The 11770-nt window shown below is 50.6% G+C and overlaps 1 protein-coding gene across 1 annotated transcript; it reads left to right on the top strand.

The window, feature by feature from the left end:
• The first annotated feature begins 841 nt into the window (after nt 1–841).
• CTSH (cathepsin H) lies at nt 842–10333 on the top strand. The gene is made up of 8 exons (XM_048483195.1): nt 842–1278; nt 2403–2489; nt 3332–3387; nt 3539–3620; nt 3702–3770; nt 4845–4951; nt 8138–8263; nt 9397–10333. The coding sequence occupies exons 1-8, from the start codon at nt 1231–1233 to the stop codon at nt 9470–9472; spliced, it is 651 nt and encodes a 216-aa protein (XP_048339152.1). The 5' UTR covers nt 842–1230; the 3' UTR covers nt 9473–10333.
• The last annotated feature ends 1437 nt before the right edge of the window (nt 10334–11770 follow it).

Genomic DNA, 11770 nt, shown 5'->3' on the forward strand with positions numbered 1-11770 from the left:
CCATAACATCTGGAGTGCCAAAGGCTCGCCACCATGGGGCTAAGGCCTCCCTCCTCCCATCGTGCCTTGTAATCGGAGGGAAGCTGAGCCGCACCAGGGGGAAAAGGGCTCTTGGCACACTTAGCCTGTTTTGCAAAGAAAAAAGGGTCTGCTGGCAAGAAGATTTTCTAATGGGCTGGCTTTTTATTGCTGCAAAGGAGCGAGTGACTTTTCTTCAGGCTTCTGTGTTCATTTGAAAGGACATTGATTTTCTTCTCAGAAAGCAGCTGCAGGGGGGGCTCCTTTTTCACTAGGGGGAAAGGAAGGGTCTGAGTGGGTGGGGGGGCTCGCATGTCCCTCCCTTCAAGGTTTCCAGCTTAAAAGGTTGCTTATAAAATGCTCTGATTCCCAGCTTGCAGGTACCATCCCCCCTCCCCCCCCCCGCCCCTGCAAACGGGTACAAGGAGGGTGGGGACAACTTTTTCCAGAGGGAAAGAGCCCTCTGGAGCAGCAGTGGCGTAGTGGCTAAGAGCAGGTGCACTCTGATCTGGAGGAACTGGGTTTGATTCCCCGCTCTGCCGCCTGAGTTGTGGAGGCTTATCTGGGGAATTCAGAGTAGCCTGTGCACTCCCACACACGCCAGCTGGGTGACCTTGGGCTAGTCACAGCTTCTCGGAGCTCTCTCAGCCCCACCTACCTCACAGGGTGTTTGTTGTGAGGGGGCAAGGGCAAGGAGATTGTCGGCCCCTTTGAGTCTCCTGCAGGAGAGAAAGGGGGGATATAAATCCAAACTCCTCTTCTTCTTCTCCTCGTCGTCCTCGTCCTCCTCCTGGGGAAAAATGCCCAGCCCCAGTTGCTGCACTTGTAAATGGGTGGGGAGGGGGGAAAGTATTTAAAAATGAACATAGAAGAAACATATTATGGATTTTGACTTTTTATTAGTTTGCTGAATTTAACGATTTCAAGTTAGTAATGTTGCTGTTGGGTTTTTTAGTTTAGTGTTCTGTTAAGATGTTATTTTTTGCCTCGTAAGCATTACCAACTTTTGTGCAGCTACTGGATGATAAGGAAACTCGCTTATTGCTGGCCAGAATCTCCCCTTTAGTGGGTATGGCCAGGAGCTAAGATCAAAAGCTTCCTTGGTGAGCCGGGCGCCACGGCTGGCTTTTTGAAATTCTCTGTCATCATTTGCAGAACTGCTCGGCCACCAAGGGCAATTTCGTGGGCACTGCTGGGTGGCACCCAACGGCTATGGACTGGAGGAAGAAAGGCAATTACGTGACACCAGTCAAAAATCAGGTAACGATCCTGGAGAAAAAGGAACCATGAATCAGTGGTCTTAGTACGGTGATGGCGAACCTATGGCACAGGTGCCAGAGGTGGCACTCAGAGCCCTCTCTGTGGGCACGCACAGAGTTCATCATGTGGGGGGGAAATCGCCACACACACACACACACACATCTAGGCTGGCCTGGGCCACTGGGCTTGTTTATTAGCATTAAACCTAAGACCTAGTTTTGGGGAAGCAGTGTAGGTAACCCTGTTAAGCGCTGTTACACCCCACTGATTTTCACGCAAAGAACTAAAGCGCGATCCTTTACCTGGGAGTAAGCTTGGTTGCTGGCAATGTGGCATGCTTCTGAGTAAACCCTCCTAGGGTCGTGATTCACCCGTTGGAAGAGTTGCACGGTTGCTTCAAAGCAAAGCCACCGACTACCACCAAGCTTACTCCCGAGTAACGCACGTCTCAGAGCCAACCATTTTTTCTAAACTAAAACCTCAGCATTCAGGTTAAATTGCCCTGTTGGCACTTTGCGATAAATAAGTGGGTTTTGGGTTGCAGTTTGGGCACTCGGTCTCCAAAAGGTTCGCCATCACTGTGCCAAAGCCCAGCAAATGTAAACACGAGAGGTGTCATGGGAGGCTGTTCTGGTGCCTACCCCTCAATCAATTCTGTGGTCCGTTTGGATTCTGAAAAGGACTGGCCTTACTGCTGTCTGATCGGTACCTTGGATCAGTAAAACTTTATATGGCAGAATTATTTGTCAATAAGAGGTTATTGGCAATAACATAATAAGATATAATAAGCATCTGGCCTCCCGTGGGCGCAAGGAAGGGGGAGGGGGGAACTTCTGATGCCATCTGAAATCTGTGTGATTTATGCAATTATGGTTCCTTAATTAGTGGGGATTGATTGTTTTTAGCTGATTTTAATTGGTAGATATATAATTGTTGGACACCGCTCTGAGCCCCTCGGGGGAGGGTGGCACATTAATTAATTAATTAAAAAGTCTCCCACCTTTCCTGATGTGTCCCCCTTTGTTGCCTCTGAAGGGTCCTTGGAGGCAAGCAGAGCGAAACCTTCAAGCTGCCTTGTTTCTGACCCCCCCCCCCCAATTCCTCTCCCCCTCCCCAAACCCCAGGGTCCCTGCGGGAGCTGCTGGACGTTCTCCACCACCGGGTGCTTAGAGTCTGCCGTCGCCATCGCCACGGGGAAGCTGCTGAACCTGGTGAGCCTCTGTGCTGGTTGGAGCCTTCCCTTGTCCAGGCCAGATCCGTGCTTGTGGGGCCAGAAGGGGCAAGAGGCCAGATGGGGGAAGGAAAAGGCACAGCAGGGCAGAGGACTGGAGGGGGAAACTTTGATCGTGTAGGACAGCGGTTCTCAACCTTTCACAGGGGTCGCCTAAAACCATCGGAAAACACATATTTCCGATGGTCTTAGGAACCAAGACACAAATAATTTTATGGTCGTGGGTCACCACAACATGAGGAACTGTATGAAAAGGTCGTGGCATTAGGAAGGTTGAGAACCACTGGTACAGGAGCTGCAGGCAACACGGTCGGTGTGCCGGGGTTTGTCTGCTCGTGCAAACCTTTGCCACAAGAACCTCCTACAGCAGAAAAAGCACAGACTTCCCAAGAGCCTTTGGTTTGTCACTGTAAAAGGCAGGATTCCAGAGGAGGACCGGCACTGGCAGATGGGTCCAGGAAGTGAATGCTGGTTTTGGGAGGGACACCCTTCCCTTCCTTCCTCTGTCCCAGGCAAGCTGTCTAATGGTCTGGTTGGGAGAGGCCCGGAGCTGGCTTAGCCTGTGCTCCCCCCACCCATTCCCCTGTGCTCCCCCCACACACTCGGAGCTCCTGGACTCCCTGTCTCTGCCCAGATCAGTCACCGGATGGACAGGGCCTGGGAGCGACTCTTCAGGCTGAGCCTGTGGCAAGCAGAGGGCTCTGGGGAAGCGCGTTCAGCTGAGGGCCCGTTGGGTTTCCGGGAAAGGACGGTCAATCTGGTAGGGGGCTCATGGGTGAGGTGGTTGCCCTCACGTGTCTCCTCTCCCCTGCCCCTCCCCAGGCTGAACAGCAGCTCGTCGACTGTGCCCAGGGCTTCAACAACCACGGCTGCAGTGGGTGAGTGGTAGCTTCTTGCATGGCCCCGTTCCCCTCCTCAGCCCCTTCCTCTGCTAATGGTGCCCCCCACCCCGTCCCCAACCTTGTGTCCTCAGTATTCTCCTGCCTGCACTGGCAAGGGTTTGATTGATTTCTGCCTTTGCTCCTCCAGCGGCCTCCCCAGCCAGGCTTTCGAATACATCCGGTACAACCGAGGGCTCATGGGTGAGGATTCGTACCCGTATCGGGCCAAGGTAGGGCTTCTGCGATGGGGAGGGGCCCTCGGGCTATGTCGTGCAGCTGGCCATAACAGGCTTGCCTCCTCTCCCCTGCAGAACGGCACCTGCAAGTTCCAGCCCACGGAGGCCGTTGCCTTCGTCCAAGATGTCGTCAACATCACGCTGGTGAGCGCCCTCCTCCGCTCTGTCCCTTCTCTCCCCCGCCCCTTTCCTGGAGCACTCTCCTGCCCGCGATTTTTTAAAAAGACTTTACGTTTTGCTGAATTGTCGTGGGGTTTTTTGGGTTTTAAGTAATATTTTTATTAAACGTTTTTATTATAATGTTTTGATTGTACGCCACCCTGAGCCCTTTCGGGAATGGGCGGCCTAAAAGTCCTGAAATATATAAATATGGCTACAGTTATGTCAACTTAATATAACAGTAGGTTAAAAAATACACTTTCTTTATACCCTCCCTCCTTTTGCCCCGAGGCCCCCCTTCTGCTGCCCAGTTGGCTGCATCCTCGTCTTTGTTAGAACAAAGCTGCATGCTCCCCACTGGAGGGGTGGGGGGGAGGCTTTGTTCCTGGAGGTGCTGTGTAGTCTTACAGCAATGGAGACAGCATGTCGTTTCGGCCAGTGAGAGATGCCGGGATCAATTCTGCCGTCCTGTTTCCCCCCAAGCCCTTTTATTGACAGTTTACAAGAGGAAAAACAAACAGGGCAGACAGGCAGGGGAAGCACAATACAATGGACAGGGCAAAGAGCACAGGGGGATTTGGGCAGGGGTTTTGGTATTTGCACGTACGCACATTGGAGCCAGAGGGTCTTGCAATGTCAGCAGTTTTCTCCGAAACCACATTTGGGAAGGAAAGGTCAGTTGCACGTGAGAGGCCTTTTTCCAAGCAGTCTATTGCCGTATTCAGGCGCCCCCCCCCCCCCCGAATGTTGGGGAGCCCTTTTCCAAGCAATGTGCTGCCATACTCGAGAGCCTCCCGGGCACTGAGACCCCTTTCCAAGCAGAATGGCTGCCGTACTCGGGAGCCTCCCAGGCGCTGTGCCCCCCAACAGTGCTGCAGTTCTGTCCTGTCATTCAGATGCGTGTGGGTCAGCTGCCCACTAGAGAACGAAGCCAGTTTTGCTGCTCTCAACAATACTGTCTTCTCAGAGTCACAGAAAACAGGGTCCAGTTCTGAGGGGTTTGGCAGCCCCGGCGCCTGCTGGGCTGTGGATGCCAACATCTGGGACTTCTCCTTGCAGAATGATGAAGACAGCATGGTGGAAGCGGTGGGGAGCCACAACCCTGTCAGCTTTGCCTTTGACGTGACGGAGGACTTCATGCTCTACAGAAAGGGAGTTTACTCCAGGTGAGTCTCTTGCGATGCCACAGGCTGATTGATGCTTGATGGTGATTACGACCCCTGAGTGACTCTTCCCCAAAGAGTGTGTGTAGATAGTTTCAAAATCAAGGACTTTTTGTGAGCGGTTCCCTGCTTAGGGAGAGTGAGGCATCGCGGTTTTACAGAAAATAATTTTACAGGACCTTGGAAGCAAATGTCGAGACAAGTTTAAATCCAGAATGCTTATTAGGCTTACGCTTGTTGAAACTAACCATGCCTGCGTCTTAAATTATGGGCATTAATGATACACGTAGTTGTGGCAGGTAACTTTGTGGTTCATACCTCAGGAGCCTTTTTCATTTGCCCTGTTGAAGGCTAATTTGCGTGGAATTGCCTGAAATATCCGTAAGACTGGAAACTACCACAATAAAGGATTCCACTGGCACAAGGATTGACCCAGTACAACCTATTTGAGATTTCTTAATGTTTTTTATGGTTAAAGTGCTTCAGAGCACTTTGTATATTTCTGTATTATTCTCTAAGTATTCTCTGAATTGGAGTATGTAATGATGCACCTTATTTAACTTTGTTTTATAGCAGTAATTGGCTTATAGCAGTGATGGCGAACCTATGGCACGGGTGCCAGAGGTGGCACTCGGAGCCCTCTCTGTGGGCACGCGCACACAGAGTTCGTCATGTGGAGGGCGGAAAATCACCACCACCACCCCCACACACACACACACATCTAGGCTGGCCTGGGCCACTGAGCATGATGTGCGTGCACTGCAGGGAGGACTCGGCCAGCGGGCCTGGTGCCTGTGCTCCGGGTGGCTGCTGCCGGGGGTGGGGCGCAGAGGAGGCAGAGATGCTAGAGAGGCACAGAGCAGGGCGCGTGGGACTTGCTTGAGGCTAGAGAAGGCTGGCCCCTGCTCGAGCGGGTGGGGTTGGAGGAAGAGGGAGCCAACCAGTTTTTTCTAAACTAAAACCTCAGCATTCAGGTTAAATTGCCGGGTTGGCACTTTGCAATAAATAAGTGGAGTTTGGGTTGCAATTTGGGCACTCAATCTCAAAAAGGTTCGCCATCACTGGCTTATAGAGTCAACATTTTTGCTCATAGTATGAGACTGTATATATTAAAAGTGGCTTCAGTGTTTATAATACAATTAAGGCAGGATTATTTAATTACTGGTTTCTATATTGTTAATCACAGTGCCCTGTGATTCTTGGCGGGCTGCTTCCCATTTCACAAGCCAGACTGCAGACCTGCTCACCCAGCCGCCCCCGGAGGCACCGTGGGTCTTTGTGGTCTGTGGTTGTAGGTCCACCGCTATTTACTGCCTCGCTTGTAGGTGTGGATTGTTCTGCCTTCAACCGCTGCAGCTTCTTTATTCAAGTGCAGGGGCTGAGAGGGAGCTTAAAACATGCCCAGTTCAGATTAGGATTACTTTGTTACACAAATGGACTTTTTAAAAAAATGGTTCCTGTTTTGCACATACAAAATGGGGGGAAAGGATGACAAAACTGCCCCCCAAGGTTTCCTTTTTATGTTATAATTAGCACTAAGCAAATGTCAGTGAGCGCATGCCAGTGGCGTACCTAGGCAAACTGGAGCCCTGGGATAAAAGCAGAGTTTGATGCCCCCCCATGGGTGGCCACCCTCTCCCACCATGACCAAACAAAGTTTTTTTCCACCAGGTCGTTTCAAAGTCACCATCACATTATAGAACATGCCCCAACTCACGAATCTGACCACAGCAGAAATATTTTTTGGAAAACATTTTCAAAATGCTTTCAAAATGCTTTATTACTGCTATGAAAACATTTTATGGTGTTGTATCCAGTCCCCTCAATTGGGGGAAACAGCATCACTTTCAATGTTGTTTAAAATGAGAATCCCAGATTCTCCCTTTAAGGTAGACTTAAAAGGAGAATCTGGGCTCCCTAGTTTAAACAAGTGATGCTGGAATCACCCCCAAACAGCATTATTTTCAATGGTGTTTAAATTAGGGAGCCTAGATTCTCCTTTTAAATCCACCTTAAAGGGAGAATCTGGGGTCCCCAGTTTAAACAACATTGAAAGTGATACTGTTTTGGGGTGGATTATTCCCCACCCTGAAACAGCATCACTTTCAATGTTTAAACTGGGGGCCTCAGATTCTCCCTTTAAATCCATGCCGAAGGGGGTGGATTTAATAATCATCATCATAATAATAATCTTTATTAGGCATTGAGAGAATAAAAGAAAGAAAGAACAAGCATTGGCAGGAAGGGGGTGGATTTAAAAGGAAAATCTGGGGAAATTTAGGGGGTGCCTGCTGTCAGGGGTGCAATTATTAAGATAGCAGCACCAAAATTTCAGAGTATCTTCGTGAGATCCTACTGATGATACCACCCAGGTTTGGTGATATTTGACTCAGGGGGTCCAAAGTTATGGACCCTCAAAGGTGTAGCCCCCATCTCCTATTAGCTCCCATTAGAAACAATGAGGGATGGGGGCACTCCCTTTGGGTGTCCATAACTTTGGACTCCCTAAACCAAACCTCCCCAAACCTGGGTGATATCATCAGGAGAGTCTCCCGAAAAATTCCTGAAATGTTGGTGCTGCTAGCCTAAAAACTGCACCCCCTGCAGGCCAAAAACAGAAAAACACTGAAAATACAAAAAATCCCACAAACGAACCTGTAGTTTTTGCGCCCCCCACGAGGCGGCGCCCTGGGCAACTGCCCACTTTGCCCAATGGGAGGAACGCCTCTGGCGCAGGCTGCTTGGTCGAGGGTGGTGCTGCGTCCTCAGCTGCTTGGAGCTGGGTCTTTGTTGGGAATTGGTTCCTGCAGAGGGCTGGCTGGCTGTGCGTCCCCTGCCCCTTTCCAGGCTTAGAAGAGGGCCGCAGTTCTCCCAAACCACACTGAAATCTGAAACGCCGGGAGCAAAGGAAACGATCAGGAGAGCACTTCCATTCCTCAGCGTTGCCAGCCACTCAGGAACTGGGAAGATGCCTGACCTCTGCGTTAAGATTCTAACTTTGACCACAGACCAGCACAAAGGGCAGGGGCAAAAACGACACCAACAATTACACTGGGTAGTTAGAAAACTTTTCTCCTTGCTAAGCTGTTCATCTGAATTCCCGCTTTGCATTAATGCAGTTGGTGGTTAACCCAAAGAGGATCTGAGTTCTGGCTGCTCTCCAGACCCTTTCACGTTTTTTCTTCGCAGCAAACGCTGTCATAAGACTCCGGACAAAGTGAATCATGCTGTCCTGGCTGTGGGCTACGGGGAAGGGGACGGCCTTCCCTACTGGATTGTCAAAAACTCCTGGGGCCCAAAGTGGGGCATGGACGGGTAAGCAGATTCCTTCCTTCTCTTTCTTGCAGCCTCTTGACAGGGAATTTTATTTACGGGTGGTTGGTGGGCGATGCCTTGGCCTGCCTGGAGGCATGGATGTTATTTATAGTCCACTATCTTCACTCGGATTCAAGGTGGGTGGAACAGAGTGAGTGAATGCAGTTGACAGGGTGGGGCATTCAGTAAACAGGGCGGTAGGATTAGGGTTGTGGAACCAACAAGAAGCCAAAATCAGAACTGAAGGAGGGACACAATCAATGACGGAAAAAATGACATCGCAGGATCCTAGGCTCAGCAAGCTTTACCCAGGGGTCTAGACCCCAGTCCCTAATCCTTTAGCCAAGTAGCTGAGTGAATAATTTAGGAGAGCACCTGTAGCCTGTGCAGAAAGGGTCTCTTGAATAGTTCCATTTTGAATAGTTTTCGAACAGCCAGTAGAGTGGGGGCCATTCCACAAGGCTGGGGCCACAAGAAGAGGAGGCACGCATTCAGGCAGTTGTTGATTAGGCCTGTTTGCAGGTTAGCACCTGCAGAGGGCCCTGCCCCGATGAGCGAAGCTGTTGTGGTGAAGCCTAAGCGGAGAGGCGGTCTGACAGATAAGAGAGTCCACGGCCAGCTTTGTGTGTGACAGCCCATGCCTTAAATTGAGCCCATTAACTGTTGGGCAGCCGGTGGAGTGATTGTCAAATGGGAGTCATCTGCATGTTCCGTTCAACTCCTGATCATAGTTGAGCGGCCCCAACTGGAGTTTCCGAATTGATTTTGAGGGGAGACCAAGGTACAGAGCCAGGGTGGTGTAGTGGTTAAGAGTGGGGACTCTAATCTGGAGAACTGGGTTTGATTCCCCACTCCTCCACAAGAGCACTGGACTCTTATCCGGTGAACTGGATTTATTTCCCTGCTCCTGCACATGAAGCCTACTGGGTGACCTTGGGCCAGTCACAGTTCTCTGAACTCTCTCAGCCCCACTTACCTCACAAGGTGTCTGTTGTGGGGAAAGGAAGGGAAGGAGTTTGTAAGCCACTTTGAGACCCCTTATAGTTGAGAAAAGTGGGGAATAAATCCAAACTCTTTTTCTACTCTACAATGTATTACAGTAGTTTATTCCTGTTGTTGGTATTTGCTTTTAGGTACTTCAACATTGAGCGGGGAAGCAACATGTGTGGTCTGGCTGCCTGTGCCTCGTACCCCATCCCCCTTGTCTAAAAGGGGGTGACGGTTTTGTCCATGGAAGGAGTGACTGACTATGCTGTGGACCAAAGATGGTGGGCAGACCATCCGACCCCGAAAGCAGAGGCAGCTGGACTTAGCCTGGGCCCTCCATGGGCTTCTGTCCTGGGACTGCTTCTGAGGAACTCCTCTCCTCCTGCCGACCATTGGACCTTCCAAGCCCCACTTCATCAGGTCGTGCCTCTATTGCTTCTGATTGTGCAGCACTGCCCCCCCCCCTGCCCCCCCGGGGCACAGGCCTGGCCTTGTGCTGCTCCTGACTCCGTCCTCTCCTGAAGCCACCTCTGGGACTTGAATCCAGGATCCTTTCAACTGCTTCCTTGCCCGCTTTGGGAAGGCTGGAGGTTGGCGCTGTCTGTGGGCACCTGGTCCACCATCCCCAAGTGTAGAAATGCTGCAGGGGGCTGGACATGGCCTCTTCCCCCCACTGGCAGTCTCTTGTCCAGCCGCATCCTCAGTTCTTCTTCAGTACCACGAGATGATGGGCATTCCAAATGGTTTGCATGCAGCAAGCCACCGAAGCCATGAGGTACCACAAGTGCAGCTCTGAGGCTCCTTCCCGTGCCGTTCCATGCTCCCGCATGGGGCAGAGCCTGAGTCCCGATTGCCAGATCCTTGCACCCTCACTGCATCTGTGGACTCAGCAGGGAGCAGCTGTGAGTGATTTTGCTTGTTTGCACTGGACATACTTTTTTATTCACCGTGTTTGTATCTGGCTCCCTCTATGGCAGGGTCAGTACTTTGGCTCACAGAGGCTAGCCGGATTGTCTAGCTGGGCTGGCACATGTGGGAAAGAGAACGCATTTGTTTTTTTAACTAAAGTTCATTTCTTGCTTAGCTGTGTTGGCTTTTGTAACAATTGCTTTGGGGAAGGGAGGGTGAGAGAGAAAGAAGGACCGGTCACAGTGAACTGTGTTAAGGGTTGCCAACTCTGGCTTGGGAAATTCCTGGGGATTTGAAAGTGCTACTGTGAGAGGGTGGGATTTGGGGAGAGGCCTCAGGGGTGTCCACTCTCAAGAGCATCCGTTTTCTTAAGTAGAGGTCACACACGGGGCTGCCTTCTGTTGAATCAGGCAATCTGTCCGACAAAGTCAGCATTGAATTCACCAAGAGGCCCCAACCCAGAGGCATACCTTGGGAAAATGGGCCCAGGGACAAAATCTGAGTTTTGTGCCCGCACCCCCTGTATGGGCAGCCGCTGTGTCTCCCCCCCCCCCCCCCCCCGACCAAACAATGATTTTTTTGCACCAGGTCATTTCAAAGTCACCATCACATTATAGGACATGCCCCAACTCACAGATCTGAACACAGCAATGGTTCATGCCACACAGCGGAAATAAAGCTTTTGACAACGTTTTCAAAATGCTTTCAAAATGTTTTATTACTTCTTTGAAAATGTTTTATGGCATTATATCCAGCACCCCCAACTGCGCCCCAGCACTGGAAACAGCACAGAGCCAGGAAGGAAAGGAGGGAGGGAAAGGACAGGGACCAATTTTAAGTCATGTTTTTCATGGTAGTTGCACATTATACTGACAATGTAATGCACTTACTAACAGGAACTCACAGTCTTCCCAAAATAACTTCTCTTGTAATATTCAGAATAAAACACAAAGATTTCTGTAAGATAAGTTGGAAGCAGTCGTCCATGGTGTGGATTTGTTAAAAGTCACAAACCTGTATTATCTTTATATTGTGGAAGCTATTCTTGAATTAATAGACATTTCAATATAACCAGGAGTTTGAATCTTAAGGATTCTCTCACAACGTATCTGTATTTACTGCACAATACAGATACTGCATTCAAGGATCCATCTTTCCAGGTCCTCCCTCCACACACAGCAAATTGAGATCGCAGGATCTGCCTTTCCATCCAACCTGTCAAAAAAAGAAGAGTGTGCGTGTCAGATCACCGAATGAGATTCTGGAGAAGCCCATGACAATATGTGCTCCTGACCTGACCTTGCTCCATCAGGGGCACCTTCCTAGCCTTGGCTGATGCCATCAAAGCCTGTCTTCTCCTCTTTCCACACGCAGCGGAGCAAGACGACGGAGTCCTTGTGGACCCGCCGAGCTGCTCAGATATGAAAGCAGGATGGCTCATGGCTGGTGATGGAGCTGTGTGAGCCGCGAAGGCTCGAACCCGGGAGCGCTTCTGCTGCAGCCCAAGCAGAGACTCTTCTGCAGCGCTTCCCTGGGGGTCTGCAACCTGCGGCTCTCCAGATGTCCATGGACTACAAATCCCATCAGCCCCTGCCAGCATGGCCAATTGGC

Source organism: Sphaerodactylus townsendi, unplaced genomic scaffold (genome assembly GCF_021028975.2).
Source record: "Sphaerodactylus townsendi isolate TG3544 unplaced genomic scaffold, MPM_Stown_v2.3 scaffold_970, whole genome shotgun sequence".
Taxonomy (NCBI): Eukaryota; Metazoa; Chordata; class Lepidosauria; order Squamata; family Sphaerodactylidae; genus Sphaerodactylus; species Sphaerodactylus townsendi.

Bases quoted from the DNA above. Each gene is read 5' to 3' on its own strand.
- CTSH (XM_048483195.1), top strand. From the start codon at position 1,231: ATGGACTGGAGGAAGAAAGGCAATTACGTGACACCAGTCAAAAATCAG. The intron at 3,771-4,844 runs GTGAGCGCCCTC...TTCTCCTTGCAG, and splicing joins ATGTCGTCAACATCACGCTG to AATGATGAAGACAGCATGGT. The intron at 8,264-9,396 runs GTAAGCAGATTC...ATTTGCTTTTAG, and splicing joins CCAAAGTGGGGCATGGACGG to GTACTTCAACATTGAGCGGG.